We start from the raw sequence: 22,173 nt of genomic DNA, 5'->3' as shown, positions 1-22,173 counted from the left end.
TTGCGAGTGATTTTCAAGGGCAGAGTGTCGAAGCGCAGCCAAAGGTTGGGGGGGTTGAAACTCTGCTTGTTTGCAGATGACACTGTCCTTGAGCTGCAAACAGAAGTAGTATTCAAACATGCTTTCCTTTTCCTCTCCTTGGCCTCACATCCTCTTAAAAATAAAATCTCAACGGGTTCTGAATGCCTACATCGATGCATTTGTTTCTTATTCACAAGAAACTTAATCATCCCAAAGTCATTTGTACTTTTCCTGCTCCGGCTGTAATAGTGAAGTTAAATTTGAAAAGAAAAACAGATTCATTTGAAAATACATCTTCAAGGCTTGAGCTGCGTTTAAAAAGGCTCCAATTTGAATGTTAAGTAGGTGCATTTTATTATAAGCGCCCCTCATTTTTCAGTTTGCATTAACAAACACCGCTGCATCCTTCAGCGTCTTTAACTTCAAGAGTGAGAGAGAATAAGCCTGTTTGTTCCAACTGCAGCTGCTTTCCATTTTAAAGTCCTGCTTGAAAAAAAAAAAAAAAAAAACATATTCCGGCAGCAGAAAAATCACACGCCCAAACTTCGGCATCTGCTCACAGTATTTCGCAGTTTGGTGATTACTTCCCAAAGAGCGCATTCTTTCTACAGTCAGACTGGTTGACGCTGGATTTGCATAACTCAATGGATTCTTCTTTGGGGCGTAAACGGGAGATCTGTGCGTCTCCGGTTCTGAATGACTTTTCGTTTCTGAATTCTTTCACTAAAGTCTGTTGCGTCTGGCTGATGTTTGTCCAGATGTTGCTGTAAATACTGTGCATGTGAGATCAATCTGTGCACTGAAAAGCGGTCTGGACTCATCATGACGTGAACATGTGTGTGTAATAAAACCGAACTCGCCATCACAGCCGTCGCCTCGGATCATGGCTGGATCCCATTTAGGCTCAGTATAGTTTCATGAAGTAACTTTCAAACCGTATAAACAGCCATTTGAGGAGGCAACGATGCGGTTTATGTCGGATTTGGCCAACGCTCTGCGCTTAGCAGTCATTTAATGTGGAATGGAGCATTTATTTATATGGCAGCTCATATTAAAGCTTTATGAGCGCTTCATTACAGCCATGATTTCTTTTCCTTTTCATTCTTACTGTACCATGTTAGATCCAACTGCAACTGTTTGAAACACGTAGAATTTTTCTAAAAAGTTTTAGAGATGAAGGTTGGAGGAACTCAAAGTCCTCAGCAGTATTAGCCTCGCTAATTTCCAACGTAGAGGAAGGAAGTTGCCAAAGCTTTTAGTGAAAGACCTTTTGTTAGAGAATGGTGTTTTTAACAGTAACAAAGCCTTTTATCCGCGAAGAAAGCCTCCTCAAGTTCTGGCACGGAACTCAAAATCCTGAGCAGAAATCATCATCAGTCCCGATATCACGGACCGCCAACTCCAGGGGAAGAGTTCAGCTCGGCACGGAAGATAAAAAAAAAAAAAACCCAACAAAACACGGCATTTTCAGTTTGCTTATTTTTATTCAGCAGATTTTTAATAGAATGCAAAGGTCCATTATGTGGAAACAAATTCAAACACTGTATCTGCTATGGCATACAGAGACAGAAAGAGAAGAGACTGCCAGAGACAGGATCGTTACTATTATTAGAATGTAAACTTTACAGAAGAAGAGATGATAAAATGCCGCATGAAGGCATCCATATTTACTGGTCATAAAAGTGTGACATAGTGAATAAACGACAAAACACGCCCCACAAAAACATCTGCATCATCACACAGATATACACTGAAGACAAAAATAAACTCGTCATTTCATTTGTTTTTTTTTTTTGTCATTTTTTTTGTCTGTGTGGCTCCACCTACAGTATTTCTTTAGAATAAAGCAATTTTACACCTTTTCGACGTATCCTCACATTTACAAGAGATGTGTGCGGGAAGCATGTGGGGGAACTTTTCCCGAAAGCACCCGGCCCCGTGTGGCGGGGGGAGGAGAGGAAAAAGCGGGGACCGGGTGCGAGCAGAGAACATGAATGGCTAAAATCGATTATTATCATGATCATGATCATCATCCACAAAGGAAGTATGCTGAGAAGGAAACATGGCAAATAACACAGGTTGGCAATAGTGCAGGCTGCTGGAGCTGGCAGTGGCGGGCGCGGGAAAACAGGATGGATAGAGAAGGTGGTTTTTGCATGATTATCTTTTTTTTTTCTCATTATTTTTAGCGTTGCTAGCATGAGCGGAGAGGAAAGTAAGAGTGTGAGCAGAGTGAAAAGCCGAACCGGAGGGAGAGTGAGTCAATGCTTGTCGTTTAGTTTCATCTTCTGTCCAATACATCACTTGCCGTCCACGTTGGTCTTTGGAATGGTGTTTATCGGATGGTCAATTCTGTTTTTTTTTTTTTTCTCCTTTCTTCCATGATTTTTTTCTCTTTTTTTTTTAACGGCTGTAACCAAACTCGTCGGCGTCGTCTGCGCGGAAGTCTCCGTAGCGCCAAATGTTGAGCTGGAAGGGGGAAGGGAGGAGAGCGAGACGTAAGAAACGGTCAGACGTTCAGCCTTCGATGACCTCCTCACACATTACGCGCTCAATGGCGAAGGGAAGACGCGAGATGGTTGCTTTCACAGTCCAGTGCGAAGGCGGCGGCATCACCACCACCACCACCATCGTCATCATCATCATCATCATCATCACCGTTTAATCTGACTCTTTGTGCTTTGGGCCCACAATGCTTCAGATACCAGCCAGTCTATTACTTCTCCAATTCCATTACATGGACGCTCCTGCATCGCCTCATAAACCATCGGATGCGTTTAGCAGCGAAATGTCGGCGACAACGCCACACTGAATTCGTGTGTGTGTGTGGTTTGGAACAGCCCCCAGTTTGTTGTTTTTTTTAAATGTGATAAAACTGTCCAGCGTGTGTGTGTGTGTGCGTGTGTGTGTGTGTGCTCATTTTTGGCTCTCAGAGGCATGCGCGCTCAGCTGTTAATGCTGTGATTCATAGCTAATTAGCGACTGCGGTAATTAGCACTAGTTATTAGGATGAATGAAATGAATGAAGCCATTTTCCGTTTCTCACTCCGCTGCCTTTTTTTTTTCTTCCCCCCCTCCCCCACCCCGCCACCCGCTCCTCCCCGACACCCTGAGAACATGGCGCCGACGCCGGTTGTGATCACAGTTCCACCTCTGACTGGCTCGCCGTCTGGATAACCTCGCAGGACGACTGTCGCTTTGTAATCGTCTCATATTTGATCAAACGCTTTGATCAGAACAAATGCAGATGTTCCTCCTTGGTGTGTTTAATTGGGCGGGAAAATGTGACTGATCATGTAAAACACTAACGCCGCTGAGCTGGTAAAATTTACCATATAAGTGAAGTCCATTCATCACTGTAACGTCGAGCTACCTGCAGTTGCTGTGATTAAATTTGGGCTTTTTTTTTCTTCTTCTTCTTCTTCTTCTCTCCGTCAGATTCGGCTGCACTGTCCTTCAGCTGAATTTATTCACGCGCTCCGTCTTGTAACGCAGAGGCACTTTTAAAATCTACAGCACTTACAAATAACTTTTCCCCTCAACGCGAAATGAATCATTTGATGAATTCTAGGTTCTCCTCAAAGCCGTCGACGTGCTCAAAGGCCTCCGCGTCCCATCCGGAGGAGGCCTCGGCGAGCGCTTTAGATCATCTCGCACTTAAAATGCGCCGACAGCCGCGCGGAGCCTAAATGTCAGAGGTTTAATTAAAACGGGCTCCCTGTGAAGTTGGAATAATTTCCACCGAATCTGGAGCTTTCTATGGATTTTATGGCAGAAGATGACTTCAACCGGAACATGAGTCCGGGTTTGGATGAGGTCGACGAGGTGAATTCAGGATGTGGGTTTGGCTTGATGGAACATGTACATCTGATTCGGCGTTTCCGGCAGCGTTCCAATGTGTTTAAGGAGAAGCTCGACGAAGCTGCAGCGATCTCACTAAACAGCCATTTTTAGCATACTCTTCACTCGGTGACCTATTTTCGCTCCTAAATGCTCGGTGCCACATGCTTTCCATCCCTCCGTCCCTCACGTCCTCCCATGTTCCCCGGTGCTTTCGCACACGTCCCCACCCCCATTTTCACAGTATGGACCTGGACAGACTGTGGGCAGCAATCCATATGGGACAATGGCGACTGCCAATGGAATGTGTGACATCTTGAGAACGGGAAAACGCCGCAAAAGGGAGGAAACACTTTCTCTCTCATGTCGCGTGCGGAGGGAAAGTAATTAGCGTTGTAATGTGTTCTTGTTTTGGCACCATTAGAGTTCTAGCAGAGTGTCAGACAAATGCCGGTTATTAGAACGAGTCAACAGGAAAGAACAAACAAAGAAAGACATTGAGATCCGGGGTGTGGAGACTTACCCTGGCACTCTTGGCAGATTCTTGACTGTTCAGGTACTCCGTCACCTGCGGCAGAAAGAGACGAGTCATTAGCATGATCACATCACTGCGTCACGCCGAGGATTTTAAAGGATTAAGGTGAATCGATGCGTCCTTTCAACCCGCTCCGCCCCCCTGGAGACATTTCTCTCGGCCGCTCATGTGGAAGTTTCCTTTTTAACCCTCCCTGTCGATCAAGACGTCGCACATGGACGCAGGGGGGGGAGGCGGACGGCAGAAGGACCCTCCTACGTCACGGCTCGCCGTTTCGGGGTCACTGCTTCCTCGGCCCGTGCGCGGGGGCGTCGCTTCGCGCCTCACTCTCTACGAGAGGCTCTCGTGCCTCCTCGTGCCCGCTCGCCTCGGGCCAACGCTTTGCCGGTTTATAGCGGAAATTTAGAATCAAGCGTATTCACAGGACGCCTTAAGGGAGCTAAAAAGAAAACTGGGGAGAGCCCCAAATTCTTAGTGGGGAATCAGAGCTTTGTAGTAGAGTTAGAGGAGTCTCGCAAGTGAGTCTGTGTAAACAGAAACGTTACACAACTTTTCAAAGAGTCTTAGACAAACAGGAGTCGCTGTTAGGTTCTGGGATGTTTGCCAAGAGTCCCTTCACTGAGGGGGGACGGTCTGCGCTGCTGGATCCGCTGATGAGGACTACTTTTCCTGCTTTATTCGGAATTTCGTGGGAAGAAAAAAAAAAATCTTTGATTTTGAAAACCGTCAAATAATCAGAAAACAGAACGCTATACCAGAGCAATAATAATTAATAAAAAAGAATTAGCTTCAGCCCAATAACTCAATGGGTCTTTTCTGTTTGTGTTAGATAAGTTTAATGAGCAACTAACTTGTTGACAGATTGTGTGATAATTTTGTCTCATTTCCTGCGACATTTAGGTGTTAACTTTCTTCTTGTAACCTTTAAAAAAATAAAAATAAAACAAATGTGGAAAACAAACAAGTACAGGCTCGAGTTTCTATTTTTAATCGACACAAACCTGTCACACACACGAACCAATGCTGTTCATGGGAGACTTTTTTTTTTTTCCCTTCTCTTCATTTTTCCAGTCATAATCACCGGAATCACCCGCAGCGTGGGAACATTAGATTCTCTAATTTGCTCCAGTATTAATGCTGCTGTTTGTTTCTGCTCTGGACGGAGATTACGCGCACAGACTGGCAGACGTGGAGGAGCTGAGAGGGAAAGGGGAAGGGGAGGAAGCCCGTGTGCGGCGGTGTTGAGCATATTGACTGCTTCTGCTAGAGCGGCCATTTAGCCTCATTGAGTGAACCAGTGATGAGTCACAGGCCAGAGGGGGGTGGGTGGGGGGGGACAGGGAGGGGGGTGGGGGGGTGGCACTGTTTGCTTGGGAGGCCACATTGTGAGTGGATGTATGGACAGACGTGGCGGTCCCTCCTGTGTGGAGCGTCAAGACACACACACACACACGTGCAAAGCGGTTCACGCCACCTCCGCCCACTCCCCATTACGTCCGTGAAGTACAACACTTCTTCGGGTGCGATCCGCGCGGCAGATGAATGAGTCGGCTCGTGAGCATCTTTCCTGGATTACGAGCCGAACGTTAGCCTGACAGCACGAAGACCGACTTTAAAAGAGGGGGCACAAAGCGAGCGCCGACAGTAAAGAAGGCCCCATTGTCTGCGTGTAATGGCTCCGATTGTGCGCCGCCGTTTTGTGGCTGATTGTGGCGGCAGATGCGCTGGCGTTCACGCTCGGATGCGCGCGCGCGCGCACGCGCACACATGCGCCAGAAACAAGGGCGCCAGATGTTAAAACAGTCTAGTGTGGATTGGGCTCGGGAGTTTAATTGCTTAGCTAGCTGGTGCGCGCAGGTTGATTTGATAGCTGCGCCGCGCGCGCCGCTCGGCCAAGATAACAGACCTGCAGCTGGAATGTGCGGCGGCTGTCTGAGCGAGCGCACATGTGAGTGAGAGCGAGCGGCTGGGGAAAGTGCTGCTGCTGCAGGAGTCATCCATCAAAGCCAACTAAAGGAGAGATTTTTTTTTTTTGGGGGCGGGGGGTGGTTGGGAGGCGTTGGGATGTGGCATCTTGGTCCCATCAGGCAGATGTCACCATATGGACGACCCGGCCGACCATATTCCACAGACACAAAAGGCCGGTGATGCCGTTCGGGAGGGAAGCTCCAAGCAGTTTTCGCCTCGTGTCGCACTTTGAAGGCTAAAGAGACGTGGAAGAAGGTCTCATATCTGCCAGAGAAGACTTGGCAAAACAGAGTAGAGAACTGCATCAGTGAGAGAAAACGAAAAACACGCCGGAAGAGTCGAACTTCAGAAAGAAAAACTCCATCTACACTTTTCCCAAACTCCAAGTCAAGAGCACTACAGCACAATGAGCGCAGATGACGTGCATCCATATGGAAACCACCGCGGCGAGCCTCTTTGTGCGCGGGTCGGGAGGGCGCCTCGCTCCCGGCTCGCCCTCATCTCTCACTGTTCTCAACAGCCAATCGGCACGCAGCTGAACGCTGAAGATGACTGCCTTCAGATCGCAAACAGCTCCACGTATCCTGTCCCGGATCCAGCTACACTGATCTTCTATTGGCTCCAGCAGGGAGGCATAATGACTCATTTACAGCAAAGCTCGTGTGGAGTGGCGAAGAAAAGGAACGTTTCTCATATAGGAGACAAGTGTGAAGCCGAATAGAGGAGGCTGAAGTGCTGCAAACAGACAGATAATGCAAAAAAAAAAAAAAGAAAAGAAAAGGCCAACAGCAAGGAAGTTAGCAGTGATTAAAACCGGAACGATGATGGACAAGGAAAGAGAAGAGTGTTGGTACTGCGACGGGGCAGCAGAAGGCGGTGGGTGACAGTGTGCTTATCTGGATGACCCTACCGAGCGCCCATATGCCAGACAGATGCCATTACGGTGAGCAGTGGCCACGGACACTGGCAGCAGGCGACGTGCCGCTTGGCCAGGGAGGCTTCCTGGAGCGTGAGAGCCTCCCTGAATTCACCAGATTAAATCCAACCCAGTGTTGACAGATAAACTAATAAAAAGCTTAATGTAGATCCTGGTTGACATCAACCTGGCATATTTCCCACTAATGTGCACATTAACTTCAGCAATGTGTCAAAATGAATGAAATTTCCCCCATAGAGGCCAAAGTTAGTCTGACTAACAGACCTATATCACACAGAATAGCTCTGAACTTGATTTTATTGAAATACTGACTACTGACTTTGCAAAACTGCATCAGATCCAGCAGGAAACAGACAGAGAACTGTGAATATATTATAATTCATGCAGGTGAGGTGGATGGTGGGACAGTGTGTGTGTGTGTAAGTGTGATGCTTCCCGTAAGCTGAACGACAGGTGGTGTGGGTCTGGCAGCTTGGCAATACATGGTGTGTCTGACTGGCTGTGAAGAGAGAGAGAGAGAGAGCGAGCGAGAGAGAGCGAGAGAGACTGACTGCACTTCCCCGTGCTGGCTATCACGCCATGCCCAGGTGGTGTTCTGGTAAACGCGGTGTGAAAGTGATGGATCTGAGCGAAAGCTAACATGGCACTTTTGTGACAGGTTGTGTGCGTCTGGTGCGTAGGTGAGCTGCCCCCCCCCCCTTCTTTTCTCCTTTTTCTTCTTTTCTTAATTTCACAGAAAATGCAGAGTGAACCCGGATGATCGAGCACATATGAGAAGCGAGTGACTAATCAAAGATTCGGCGGCGGGGGTACGCTCTCTCGGTCGCTGCTTCCCGATGTGGGATGTCAGGCGACTTAAAAAGCACCCGAGCGGAAGGGGAACAATGACGCTCGCCTGCCGTTGCGCGCCGAGCATTTCTCATTAACACCAATGACGAACCGAACGCAGCCTCCCAGACAGAGGCAGCCGGAGAGAGAGCCGCCACCGAGGCCCTTTTGTCATTGTTTCTTTGTTGCCGCCGCGCTCTTGTTTTCCACGCCGCTGTGGCAGTCCTTATCACATCTTGCTCGGCCTGCTTTAGACTCGGGAGCGAAAGCCGAAAAACTCACTGCGACGCGACGGATCGCCGTCGGAGCGTCTGCCGGAACATAGCGGCTTTTATGTCTGTAACTCACACGGTTTCAAGTGGAGAGTACTTGGCCGAGCCGTGGAACGTCCTGAGAGACATCTCTTATTCAACGCGCCCGGCCATGAATACTGCATGGCGACGCAGACGGAGGGGAAGGCCGGGGTTTTGGGGGAAGTCTTTCCAGACATGCTATTGTACAAGTTGCTTGATGGGGGGGGGGGGAAAGAGACTGTTAGACCGGGGAAGGAATCCTCGAAGGCTTGTCCCGTCCGTGTGAGCGGATGAACGACACTGACGGAGAACGGCCACATTTCTATAGATGTATCTTCATTCGGGACGTGTCACAATTAATTTCTGCGTTTCATACGCCAGGATAGACTCATAACTTACATCAGGAGCTGAATTGCTTGCGCTCCCCATTTTTCTCCTCACTTTCTCCTACTGCAAGCATTTCCCGAGCTGTCAGTGGTGCAGGGAAACTGCCGACTCCGAACTGCAGAATTTGCGGTGTTCTTTCAGCAGATTATAAATTTTGCATAGAAGTGGGGAAAAAAGTCTTAGTGGAAATCTGTTCGCGCAGCCGCCCGCTCCTCCGTAAATCTGCGGATTGTTCCGACCAAACAGAGGAGCGACGAGCCTCACATGCATAATATGTGACAGAGAGTCATCGACCCTTTCTGAGGCAAATTGAGATTGCGTCCTGTTGCATGCTGGTCCCCCCAGCGAGGCTGTCGGAGGGGATCAGACGCTTCGGAGGGAACGCGGCACGACAGGCACACCAGCATGGGTTCATAAAGTTAAAGAGGACGCACACATGTAAAGCACGTGCACGTAGCGGCGGCGACATTTTCCACCGCGCTGCCAGAGGCATCGAGGGGAAGCAGCGCTTACGTAAATATTACTGTCTTATACCGATATGTCGTCGACGCCGCACACACCACACACACTTGTTCTCAGATGTGTTGATGTGCTCTAGACTTTTCACTCTGCTTCAATATCTTTTTTTTTTTTTTTTCCTCTCTTCTATAGCAAGGTCACACAACTCAAAATAATATGTCTGGAAAACCTGGTGTTTGTTCCCATCCTGTCTGTCCTCTCCTCAACCCAGTGTGTGTGTGTGTATGTGTGTGTGTATGTGTGTGTGTGTGTGTGTCTGCAAACATCTGCAGAAGATAGAATGGCGGCTTGTGAAGTGGCGCGTGTCAGCTAGGACATGTCAAAAGGGCCCTCAGAGCGGCGGCAGCAGGGGAGGAAGCTGCCTGAGTGTGTGTGTGTGTGTGTGTGTGTGTGTGTGTGTGTGTGTGCACACAGTCAATAAATGGGGGAGCAGAGAATATCCATTAAAAGGCCCCATCTCTAACCCTACTTGTAAATTAGGTATTGAGCCATTGGTGAGGAGCGGTCATGCTGTCATACACCCATGAAGCTCTCAGTGGGGGTTTGTGTGTGTGTGTGTGTGTGTGTGTGTGTGTGGTCTGTGGTTTTATTTTGGGGAGCGAAGGGGAAGGAGTGGGCTCTTGATGGGCTGTGACAGGCACTGCGGTTGAAAAGCGAGGCCGCCGACCTGAAAATCAGTATATTGGTAGTTGGGGTTTGGCCAACAGCCATTTTTTAGATGACACAGTCCGGACTTGTGTGAAAGCCAGAGAAACCTGATCTGGCTTGGCAGCATCCACAGGGAGCTTCCCGCTTCTTCTCCTGACACAAACTCCGAACCTTCAATTTTTGTCCTTTTCTACCTTGCAATCCCAACATTTATAACCGCAGTCAGTGTTCTGGTATTTCCTCCTGGCGCTGCAGGCACATGAGGGACAGCCGCACGCGTCCTGTGCGCTCGGGGACAGCCCATAAGCGACAACAGCAGTGCAACATGAAAGAGTGTTTGCCCACCAGGCCTCATTTTGTTCGAGTGAACCTGCTGCATGGAGGCAGCGGCGGCGTTCCCACAAGGCTCCTCATCAGTGTCCAAACCAATGGCGGCGCGGCAGCCGAGGCCGGCATCACATGAGCCCCTTTTTCTGAGGAGTGTATGTACCAAACAGCATAATTACGCCTTGATAAATGGAGCAGGCCTTCCCTGGAGGCATCCTGTGTGTGTGTGTGTGTGTGTGCGTGTGTGTGAGGCTCCTTCCTGATTTCCTGTATGGATTCCCCCACATTTAGCTCCAGCGCCGTTTTCATCTACACTTTCGAAGCCCATTAACACAATTACTCTGCACAGCGACTGCTAACGCTGCGAACCTCGCTGGGGTCTCTAACAGCAGGCCGGACCGACACGACACCACCCATGAGACGGTTCGTGGGAAAACATTTAAATAGAGTAAAAGGAGAACATGATGTTTTTTTGGTTTTTTTTTTAAAGTGTGTGTGGTCTTTATGTTTTTCATTGTTGCAGTTTTTGTGCATTTTGTGTCTTGCAGTGTTTTGTGTTTATACAAGTCAAATTTTGAAAATTAAATATTTGAAGAAATAGTTTCAAAAAGGAAAAAAAAAAACCTAAAAAGAAAGTCTAAAACAGGTGGAAAAAAAAGCTTAAAAATAACCTACAAGTCTTCTTTCAAGCAATCAGAGTTTGGACGTAACTTTTTTTCAAACGAAACATGTGAGCATCAAACTTTTAAACATCACAGTTAATTTCCCTCCATTCGATAACAAATGAAGGAATCCACTGGCTTTTTATCAGGTAGCCAGAGTGAGGCCATCGTCTGTGTCGGCCCAAAATAACATGTCATCCCTGCAGCACACAAAAAAAAAAAACAACAAAACTTACATCTGAGGAATGTCACTGCATAAATGGTCCTCTTCTGTTCCCTCAAAGCCTTTCACAACTTTAAAAAGTCCTTTGCTCAACATTCAGACATGAAAAGGAAGGCCTCTGTGTGAATACAGCAACAATACAGGAAGGAGATAAAAGGAAAAAATAAAACTATATTTCCCGGGGGGCTCCTGGGTAATTAAAGATTCCAGGGCTCTCACTCTGAGGAGGCCTCCTCACAGCTGTTCTCCCCACAGTCTGCCTTCTGCTGACACACACACACACACACATTTTAATAAAGATCTCAGGCGTGTGTTCATAAACATTAGTTTAAGGTGTGTGTCTTAATGCGTTCCGTCAGGAACAGAGAGGAAACTCCGGCTGCAGTCGATACGCCGGCCCAGGCTGCTGCTGCTGCTGCTGCTGATTGAGAATGATTACACTGGAGAAGTAACGGACACTTCCGCGTCTGCGAGTGACTTCTAATTAGCACAATGGAGATTATTAGATCGCGGCATTGATGAACTTTGGTGGGTCGCGGCGGCGAGCGTTCGGCCCGGGTTTGCATCAGCCGCTGACGGGAAACGGCGGTAAAAAGGCAGCGGGGCACAGAAAGACAGTTCTGCCAACCAAACGGCCGTATTCAACCGGAGCTGCCGTGACAGACTCATTACACCCGGGATAAAGAAATACCAGGCTCGGGCTTGAGTTTGTGTTTGCTGCTCAGAAATAGCCGCTGCGAGGCGTGTATCGCTCCAGAATCTGCCCTGCTCGGGGAAAAGGAAGCGTCACTTCGTGCTTCTCAAGAAAAACAGACTTTAAGTGGCACTTGCATTTATGGATATAGACCAGGGGTGTCAAACACGCTTTAACTCCGGGGCCACATGCAGTTATTCCTGATGGGCCGGAGCAGGAAAATAGTGCAGCAATAACCTTTAAAATTCAAACTTCATGTCTATATTTTCACAAAAATGAAAAAATCACTACAAGCTCAACATGAACCCAATTTTAATCAAACCTTCTGGTGCAAAATAGAGTGAAATCTTTTGCAAACTCACCCTGACAGCACAGCTTTGGGGCTAGTTTGATAGCGCTGAGCGTCACTCGGGGCGCAGCGTTGTGTTCAATGCTCTGTTTGAAACTTTAGTCTTACCTTAAAAAGCAAAGATCACCTCACGGGGATGTAAAATTAGCTTTAGAGCACCAAAAAAATGATCCAAAAGACGCATTACCACCAGTCCGGGGAGAGTTAACGGAGCAGAATCAGCTGATGTCAGTAGTAAATAATTGCTCACAACTGAGGCCACAGCCAGGTGTGATCTGGGCGCCTCTCCACTTTAATTCCTGCAGATTATTACTCAACAGGACACAGCGCTGCGAGACAAAATGCAAATGAGACGCACGCATCTCCGGCGTGGCCTGAACGACATCCTCAAAGCTCTGCTTGGATAACACAAATACCAAAGGAGGAAGAGGAGGGAGTGTGTATGACTGAGTGGATCTGTGAGCGGAGGGGAGAAAAAAAAAAAAAAAAGAAAGTATAATGACATGACAAAGGAGAGAGGTAGTGATGTGTGGACGACAGAGAAATGGAGGAGTAAGAGGAATGGAAAGCACAGGAGCAAGTAAACAAGAAAGAAGTGATGAAGAGGAAAGTGTTGGAAAGATAAGAGGCGAGAGGGAAAAAAAAAATGAGTGACTGTGTGATAGCGGCAAAAAGCAGGAGGAGAAAAATGAACAAAATCAAACTGTGAACAATGGCTGGAGAAAGACATTGAGGGAGGGGGGAGGAGTGTGTGTGCCAGTGTGGCAGGAGGCCATCCTGGGAGTGGACGGGCTGGCGATGCCAGGACGGTTTCAGGATGGCTCAGGATGTCTGCCGTGCCCGAGGTGGGAAAGACACGAAGACAGAGAGGAAAGACCAGATCTGGAGGATCATGTGTCCAAAATGATCATTTCCCTCATAACTAAGAACTGTAGAGCACTGCTGCAACTTCAGCATCCTCCACCTCAGCTTCGTCCTCCGTATGTCAGATGTAATGGGTTGCACTCTGGAATCGAAGCCCAGGTGACCGTGGGAGAGTTTCTGTTCACTACATGGACCTTCTGATGATCCACATACAAAAAAACTCTATTAATCAGAGGCAGAAGGGCTACACATGATATGCCAGATGTAACACAGATTAAGCTCTGCTCTGACATCAAACATTGCCTGATTATATAAACACAGTATGTGCGTGCACAATAAGCACATGTAATGAATATAAACGGTTTGAAATGTATATGAATTCTGGCTCGTATTGTTCAATGCTGTATGAGAAAAGAAAAAAAAAAAAACAAAAAAAAAACCAGAGTCACACACTAATCCCACACTCTGTCATCCGAGCACACCTCTGGGTCACCCGGTCACGTCCCCCTCATCTTTTCACCTTTTCGCTCGCGCTGTTTATCCTTCCTGGCGAGGCGGCTGTGCAGCGGAGACAATAACCGTCCATATGGTGTGCATACCGAGCATCTACAACAGCAGGGCTTAAGGCAGAACGGCACTTGAAAAAAGAAATAAACCCCCAAATGGATGAATATCCCTCTCTGCTCCCGCTCTATTGGGACAATGCCATCCACAAAGACTGGTGTTAACCTTCAGTGCACTTATGACTGACTATTAATGGCTGCTGAAGTGCCAGTGAACATTACAGCCCATCTGTTATGTAATGCTTTCGCACCAGAGTAGAGATTACAATGACCATGTTCCAATCCCCAGGAACAGATAATGAATAAAGAACAGAGACAAAATGGAAGAGATAGGAAGGACAAAAGTCACTTCTACAAGGAGGCTGATAGTCTGGATGAGAGGAAAAGGAAGAAGAAGGGAAAAAAAAAAAGAGGCGAAGGAGTGAGAGAGCTCAGAGTGCAAAGTGAGAAGGCTTGGATACTATGTTATCAAAAGCTGGAAGGGAACTTTCCATAAAAGAGAGGAAGAGTGAAGGCACGGATCCAGAGGTCAAGAAAAGGTTGGATCTTAGAACAGTTTTTGGCTCCGTTGCCCCGGCAAGATAACACGGCGCTCATGAATCTCTGAGTCAGTATGCACCTTGCAATCAAATGGCTCTACATCAGCAGCGGGAGAGCGCTGAGCGAAGTGTTTGCCAAAGGAACAGATGTATTGGTAAATGCATTCATCTAAAGAGGCATATAGGTTAATAAAACATGAAAGAGAAATGAAGGAGCTGACAGAAACTGGTGGCTGTGCAACTCCACTCCCACACACTGCATGGCTCAAACATGCAGTTTGGAGATGTATGCATACATTCTTTTTTAATTAGTTGTGTCGTCAGAACATCAAGTCCATGAGACGATGCTCTGAGATTTGAAAGAATATTTGCAAAAACATCATGGAAATTCCTCAACTTGAACTAGTCCTCCAACCCTTCTTAAAAACTTTCTTTTTTGGGGCTAATAGAGACATTCAACAATATCCTTAAACACCCGATCTGATCCTGCTGCTGGTTTTCTGCATGAGAAACAAGCCTACCAAAAGCCAGGAATTGCCTACAAACAGCGCGGCTTCAGAGGGATGACTCAGTCCTATAGATCCTTACGCTACCCGACTCCCTCTGCCTCCAACACATCACCTACAGAAGCTCACTGCACACTCGATGCCTAATATATCCCGCTCCCTGACAGGTACCCTTGTAAGGACATGATCAATGCGCTCACTCCTCCTGTCAGTGGTTTTAATGTTGTGGATGATGTGAATTTAATGGAATAAGACAGTGTGAGTACACCGAGTCCAGTTGGAACTTTGAAAGGTATCTAATCACACTTGAGCTTGTTTTTTTTTTTTTTTCCCTTATTGAGCAAGAAATATGGAGGATTTCTGTGATGGCTTTGAGCTTGGAAGCGGACTTGATGGGTGGAATTACCAACAAGAGACGCTGTAGAGCTTTATTCTAACACACTCTAGTAACACTGCTGTGCGTTAAGCTTGCTCCAGATCAAACTATCCGTCTTGGAACCAGCAAGAAAGAGGCGAATCTGCGTGGAGGCGCACAGCTGTTGCATACTAAAGAGAAACCATTTGATCCAACAAAACCTAAATCTGGGCAGTCTATAAGCCTATTAGTCGAGTGGGCAGGAGGTTTTAATCACCGTCCTTTGTCTATAGGGTCCATTACCCAGGGACTGCATTATGGTCGCTGGCCACTCTGCGGAGGTCAAAGGTCGGAGCTCTCACGATGATGCACAGTGTTTTATTGACCGACTCTGGAGTGGGAAGCGAGCTGGTAAATACGTTCCACCAGAGTGAATAAATTGTTTGAAAGATAGCGTTGACATGTCCCCTCTCCCTACTAGCCTCTAATTTAGATGAGTATACGCCGCGATTATATTTAGGAACAATTACACTCGGCTGGACGTATTTCACCGTTGCTTTGCTTTCCTTTCAATTTTCAAATAAATGAGAGTGACTAATTTTGGGGCTTTTGCTGGAGCCGTAATTGCAGCAGGAGTAAATATCCTCCATTTTTCTTTATCTTTCATGTACAGAGTGTCAAGAGCCGAGCAAATTACCATAATGGGAGGGAAAGCAAATGAGCGATGCTTCACGGCTTGACGAAATGGCCACCGTATGAGGTAAACTGTGGAGGTGTTTTAATGTATGACTGCAGAGTGACGAGCGAGCCTCCTGTGAGAGAGCTTGTACAGCCTGAACCTACAGGCATGTAAAATATTACTGGCTTTCATACATCCAGAAATAAATCTATACAGGACAAACTCTGAGGGGAATAGGAAGGTGGAGGCAAGCTCACATTGAAATGTAGTAATTAAAAGAGCGAGAAAGAAGCAATAGGTGGCTTATATGGTGCAAATAGGTTGAAAAAAAATTCAGAAATTTATATCTTTACCCAGAATGGAGCTCTATGATATAAACTGATTGACTCAGCGTGGAGAGAGTCTTAATGATCATTGGCTATTCGTACTGTCTGTCAAAGCATGAACGGACGCAATCCATCAAAAACTCTATCGACCATGTTTCATGTGTCCATTGAGGAAGAGTTATTTCGTGAAACAGATCCATCTTTCCATCGCTCTGCCCTACTTCACAGCGCTTTTTCACTGTCCGTTTTAAAAAAAGTGGCAGCTTATTGATCCGGAGCGGAGTATTTCACTCATTAGCAGAAGGCGGGTAAATAACAGATGTATACTTTGATCTCCTGCTGGTTCTGCAGTCAGATTTTTTTTTTGTCTGAAACTTTACTGAAAATTACCTCCTGTTTCTGACTCAGGCGGCTGTCAATTCATCCAAAAGTGCAACAACAACAACATCGCATCTCTCACCCCGAGTGCAAACAATGAATCACTGTTAGTCATTGTTTTGTAGGTGTGGATTCACTTCCAAACACTAAGTCAACAGTGTGTTTGTACACAGGGATATAATTAAAGCGTGACTGCTCAGTCTGCAGCCCAGCCGAAACGAGACACTGTCATTAACTTGGACGGAGACAGTGACGAGTTGTCTAAATATGAAAACAGCCGGTCTGGTTAGGAGGAGAGAGACGGAGCAAGCGGCCGTGGCGTCGGCCCAGAATCCGACTCCCTCCTCCGCCGTCAACTCACCATCTTCTGCAGGTGCTTCTCCTTGCGGACGTCCACCATGACCCAGCCCTCCTTGACCAGGCCCAGGCCCACGTCGTCCTTGGTGTCCCCGAACTGTATCGTGACGTGCGGACAGGTGGCGCCCGAGTACTCCACGTTCAGCAGGCACTGGCTGTTCTGGATGTCGCGCACCACGCAGTCGACCACGTCGGCACGCGCGTCCTCCTGCGGCGACAGATTAGAAGAGATGGGACAGATTATCATTCATTTATCAGTATTAAAGCTGTTGAACGGACTTGAGTTTGGCTGAACTCTTAACTGCCTCCACCTTCACGTTATTGGCCGTCTTGTCTTTTCTTCTCCTCTTCAGTTAGTTACCATACCCACGCTTCCTTTTCTCACTTTTTTTCTTTTATCCCTAACCTTCTTGGATGTGAAAGGCCGACATTTGATTGAACATGTGGCGGAGGAAGAGGTGGAACAGCTGCAAAGCAATCCTGACCTCACGTCCTCCAGCAGCCGGGGCGAGGACGAGAAAAACAAGGGAGCCGCGTCTTCAAAGGCAAAAAGACACTTAAAAACAAAAAAATCAGTCCCTGGCCATCATCCATCCCTCCCCTACACCATCCATCTCTTCCCTTCGTTCTCGTACTGGTCTTGTCTCCATGGCAACCCCCTTCGAGCTAGCCGCCCTTGGGTATATGTGTGTGTGTGTGTGTGTGTGTGTGTGTGTGTGTGTGTGTGTGTGTGTGTGTGAGAGAGAGAGAGAGCAGGGAAGCTTGTTTAAGGCACAAAACTAAGGGCCTTTTTTGTCCCCGCTCTACCCCTGGTCAACTTGTCACAGGCGCTGCAGGGAAGCTCAGGGCAACAAAGTGAGAGAGCGAGAGCGAGAGCGAGAGAGAGAGAGAGAGGGAGGGAGGGAGGGAGAGAGAGAGAGAGAGAGAGAGGAGCTGTTGTTTGACAGAGCCAGCGAGAAGCCAGACACAGAAGTAGAAGCAGCAAACCGAGAGAAGACGCAGGGAGTGTCTATTATAGAAGAAGAATGCCTTGACGATTGTACAGAGACAAAAAGTTGAGCCCGTCAGTGACCTGCTCTCATCCGACGGTTTCGTCTGAAACCAAATGAAATCTTCACCTTAGTTTTTGGGACCTCGACTTTTCACTTCAAGTCATTTTTTCCCCGAAACAATTTTCCATTTTTAGCACACTAAGACCTCACAGTCCATTTATTTTTGCTTGAAACAACACACTTTCACCTTTCCCCCTCATAAATCAGTAATTCATGCAGATTTTTCGAAATATTTCAAAACAACAGCTTGAACTAAAAGTTGCTGTGTTGCATAATGCTATAAAAAATAATTAGCTAATTAGCCAATTTAATCATATGCGTCAGTGTCGCATTTCGTCCTCGGATTGAGTGGCGCTTTATAACTTTAATTTCAATTCATCTCGTGACCTTTTACTCAGCGATTCAGTTCATAATCACTATTTAAAAAGGAAAAAAAATATACGTCAACCCAGCTACATCTATATAAACATATATACATAAACAGCAGCTAGGAACTGTGCTGTTGTCATGAAAATAACAGGTACTGTATCGCAAGTACACATTTCTGGTAACGGAGTGTTTTTTTTTCCCCCGTGAAAACAGCGAGAGTGCGCCGTAATCTCGACGCTTTCCCGGCACAGTGTCATCTCCTGGAACATTTTCCGAAAACAACACCGGGAGGCGGCGGAACGATCCCCGACGGATGGGGCTGTGTGACTTAAGGCAGACGTTTTGTGCGGGGCGTCGGGTGGCGGGCTGGCGAGGGAGAGGCGACAACCTTTTCCTGTGCGCGGCGGCGGAGGTGCGGGTTACGGGCCGCGCCGCGCTGTCAGCGGCGGCGATGTGGTGGAAAGCTTCAGATCAGGCAGACAGCCGACACATGAAAGGAGGGAGGAAGGAAAAAAAAAAAAAAAAAAGAAAACGCAGAAAAGAACAGATGCAGTGTGACAGAGAGAGTGTGTAGGAGACGTGTAAAGGTGGATGTCAGCCACCAACATGTGGTTTGGTTTGGTGTTTGCGTGGGAGAAGCAACGTGCGGGTGACGCCCGCGTCCCCTGGGCTGGACCGACAGATGGGCCGCTTCACCGCCGACTCATGAGACGGGTGACGGCGTGGACTACGGTGCACGCGTTTTAAATACCAGCCAGTACACCTGAAACTTCAACTGTAAATTTAAAAGTAAGAAAAAAAAAAAAAAAAAAAATCTGTTATGTTCTTGATCGCCCTTCTTAAGAAGCTGAAGCTTAGAAAGCTGTGGCCATTATAAAACACGCAAATACTCTGCACCTTGTTGAGGTTAAGTGGTCGAGTTAAAACCTTTAAACACACTCACACAACCACTTAACGGCCGTGCACGCTGAGCCCTCCTCCAATCAGGCAAATATCAGGAGAAAACATGTTTTTATCTGCACCAAGTGTTTGGGAAGCAGCCGGCCGAGGACGCTACCAACAGCTTGACCCAGTGACACTTAAAAAACACAGCCAGCCTCACACACACACACGAAGGAAAAACACACACAAGGCTGAGTAAACAATCGTGGATGTAAACAAGAAGATTAGTGTGAGAGTGCATCTAAAAAAAAAAAAGAAGAAGAAGAAAAAGTCAGTGCTTCTTTGCTATTGGACGGCGAGAGCTGGTCAATGACAAACAAACTGCAGGTGTTTTTGAGTTATTGTTTCAAATATTAAACTGTCTCAGCTAGTAAGTCGACCGTCTTATCAATGCCTCGGCGTTACAGTCCGCTCTGTCAAACATGTATTATGTATGAGCATAATTCTGCGATGGAAACTCGACCCTGTCTGTCTGTCGGGTTCGGACTTATCGCCCGGGATGATAAGGGAAACTCAGACTGTTTTCATGTCTTGCCAGGAAAGTCAAACTTTCAAAGGCTGGCAGGAAAATGAGACCCAGTATCTCCGAGTTAATTTTCAGGCTTTCACAGCGGCGACACATATCTCGGCGGCGCGCACTTACGTCCTGCGGGACCTGGATGAAGGCGAAGGCATACTCGGTGGCCTGTGCTGGCAGGGTCCTGGTGCTGAAGGCGGGAGGCATCGCGGCCAGATGGGTGGATGACACAACTTCTCTCTGAGGGAGGATGCCAGAAGGGCAACAACAACAACAACAACAAAACAAAAAAAAAAACCCCAATCAATTGTTACAATCAGACTAAAACTTCGAGCGACTTTGACGGAGACATTCGTCTTCGGCTGTAAATACAGCTTGGAGTCTGGATACAGTCTGGCTAGCTCACTTAAGACAGATGCATTAAAAAAAAAAGGAGATGTGCTGCTGAAAGCTTGTAATCACTGTTTACTTTAGGATTTTGTGGCATAACAGCATGCATCTCTCAAACACAAAGCCTCTGCGAGTGGAGGACAGTCTCAAACAAAGCTCACCTCCTACACAGGCTGCAGATGCATTCTGTGCCGCGCACTCCGTACTTCTATTTTTCCCTTTATTCCTAATCTATTCTGCCATCTGTATGCTGCTTTAACAATAAAAGCTTCCGACTGTGAAAGAAGGGCAGATGCCATTTTGCAGCACAAAGCGGCATAATTGTATAAGTCACTGAAATAATTTTCAAACCTTTTACTGAACTCGATTCTCTCACATACATACCGAGTCCACAAAAGATTACGAAACATTCGGCTTCAATGCGTGCGTGCATTTTCGGCATCGATACAAATACCTGCTCGCTCCACAAGTTTCCAAACTGCAATTAACTTTCTGAGAAATGTATCCTAGAAAGCGATGGAGTTGATATATCCTGACAGATATAAGAAGAAAGAGCAATCAGCGGTGACCAGAGGCAGCACCGTGGAGGAAAGTCAGGCAAATACAGCCGTTTAAAGTGTGAAGTTAATTTAATAACCCCCCCATATCTTAGGTTAATGTGTTCATTGGACTGTACAGTCTAGACAGAGAATACCATGAACGTTTATTATGGGTAAAACCTTAAGATTTATCGACGCCATATTAGTCTCTGACAGCACTGTAAATGTGGGCTTTAAAAATGAAATGACAAAAGTGCTCTGCTGTGTTTGCTAATGATCGCATAATAATTCAAGAAGTGACCCGCACCTGGGAGAGGTAGCAATATCCCCAACTAATAGCTCCCGACACCGGCGCATGAAATCAGGGCCAGACTGACTCAACCTGAAATGACGCAAAACTGCAAAGAATGAGGTAGATATCAGCTTGACTTTTCTTTTTTTTTTCTTTTTTTTCCTCCTTTCCTGCGCCAGGTCGGCCTCGGAGAATCACACTTTCAGCAACATGCCAGGACGCATCGCGTCTGCCAGCCCAAACCTCGATCTGTCCCCTGCTCTGAGGTCAGTCACACACTGCGCTGCTCCACTGCATCATGGGAAATCTCCCGCGGGGTGGGAGAGGGGGGGGGGGGGGGGGGATGGTGGCGGCTGTATGAGCCGCACGGTGATGCAAGCATGCGTGCGCATGTGGGCAGGGACACAATAGCTCCATCGCAGATGCGGTGCCTTCGTCATCGCGGAGAGTGGGAGCTCTCTTTGTCTCATGATTAAGAAACAATACACCCGGTCTTTCCAATTATAAACAATAAAGTGAAAACAAACAAGTGAGCACTCAATTCGGCCTGAAAGGATACATAAAGACTTCTTTCAACATGAAACTGAGCAAAGAAGTGGCGACTGGAATGCTAGTTTTTTGTTTTTCGTTTTTTTTTTTGAGAGAGGAATCCGTCTTGGTGAGATTTGCTGAGAGTTCGCCCACAGCGCTACGTTTTAATGAAGGCCACGCAACATTCAGACACTTTCCCGGCTCGCAGACACTCATAATCACACGTACTCACATTGCCATAGTCAATGTAGAAGACGTGGACCTTTGCTGGCGACTCAACTTTCTCCACCCGGGCTCTGTACCTGCAGCAGCAAAGGAATAATTGGGGGGGGGAGAGAGAGATAGGGGAGGGTGGGGGGGTGAAGCAGAGGGAGAAAGAGATGAAGACAGGGGGCACAAGAGGAAAAGGAGATGAGTAAATGATTCAATGCTTATTTCCCTGGGGAGAAGGTGTTGGAGGATCTGTCTGTTGTGATCGGGGAAAGAGGAGCAGCGAGAGGGCGAGCGAGCCGGCCCGGGGAGGGACGGCGGGGGAGGGAGGGAGGGTCCATCAGGACGTGGCAGTGCTGTGAAAATTGCACCGAGGCCTCTTCGCAATAAAAGACTAAAAATTCGAACCTATTCTTGTGCCTCGTAGCGAATAACTGCAGTGCATTAGTGGTAATCACAAGAAGCCAGAAGTTTCACTTTGTGACGTTCGATTTCGGAGCATATTTGGCAATCTGTTTTTGAGAGAAAATAAA

General features: G+C 47.2%; 1 protein-coding gene across 1 annotated transcript in view; it reads right to left on the bottom strand.

The window, feature by feature from the left end:
• Window positions 1-1,828: 1,828 nt before the first annotated feature.
• snd1 (staphylococcal nuclease and tudor domain containing 1) overlaps window positions 1,829-22,173 on the bottom strand; it is a 165,046-nt gene continuing 144,701 nt past the window's right edge. The window contains exons 20-24 of the mRNA XM_030113574.1: window positions 21,663-21,732; window positions 19,805-19,918; window positions 16,803-17,006; window positions 4,385-4,429; window positions 1,829-2,490 (exon numbers count right to left, since the gene is read on the bottom strand). Of these exons, the coding sequence (XP_029969434.1) occupies window positions 2,425-2,490; window positions 4,385-4,429; window positions 16,803-17,006; window positions 19,805-19,918; window positions 21,663-21,732 (499 nt within the window). The 3' untranslated portion in view covers window positions 1,829-2,424. The remainder of the gene's footprint in view (window positions 2,491-4,384; window positions 4,430-16,802; window positions 17,007-19,804; window positions 19,919-21,662; window positions 21,733-22,173) is intronic.

Source organism: Salarias fasciatus, chromosome 17, assembly GCF_902148845.1.
Source record: "Salarias fasciatus chromosome 17, fSalaFa1.1, whole genome shotgun sequence".
NCBI classification, from domain to species: Eukaryota; Metazoa; Chordata; class Actinopteri; order Blenniiformes; family Blenniidae; genus Salarias; species Salarias fasciatus.
The sequence above is the reverse complement of the archived record's forward strand: the minus strand, read 5'-3'. Positions and strand labels throughout refer to the sequence as shown.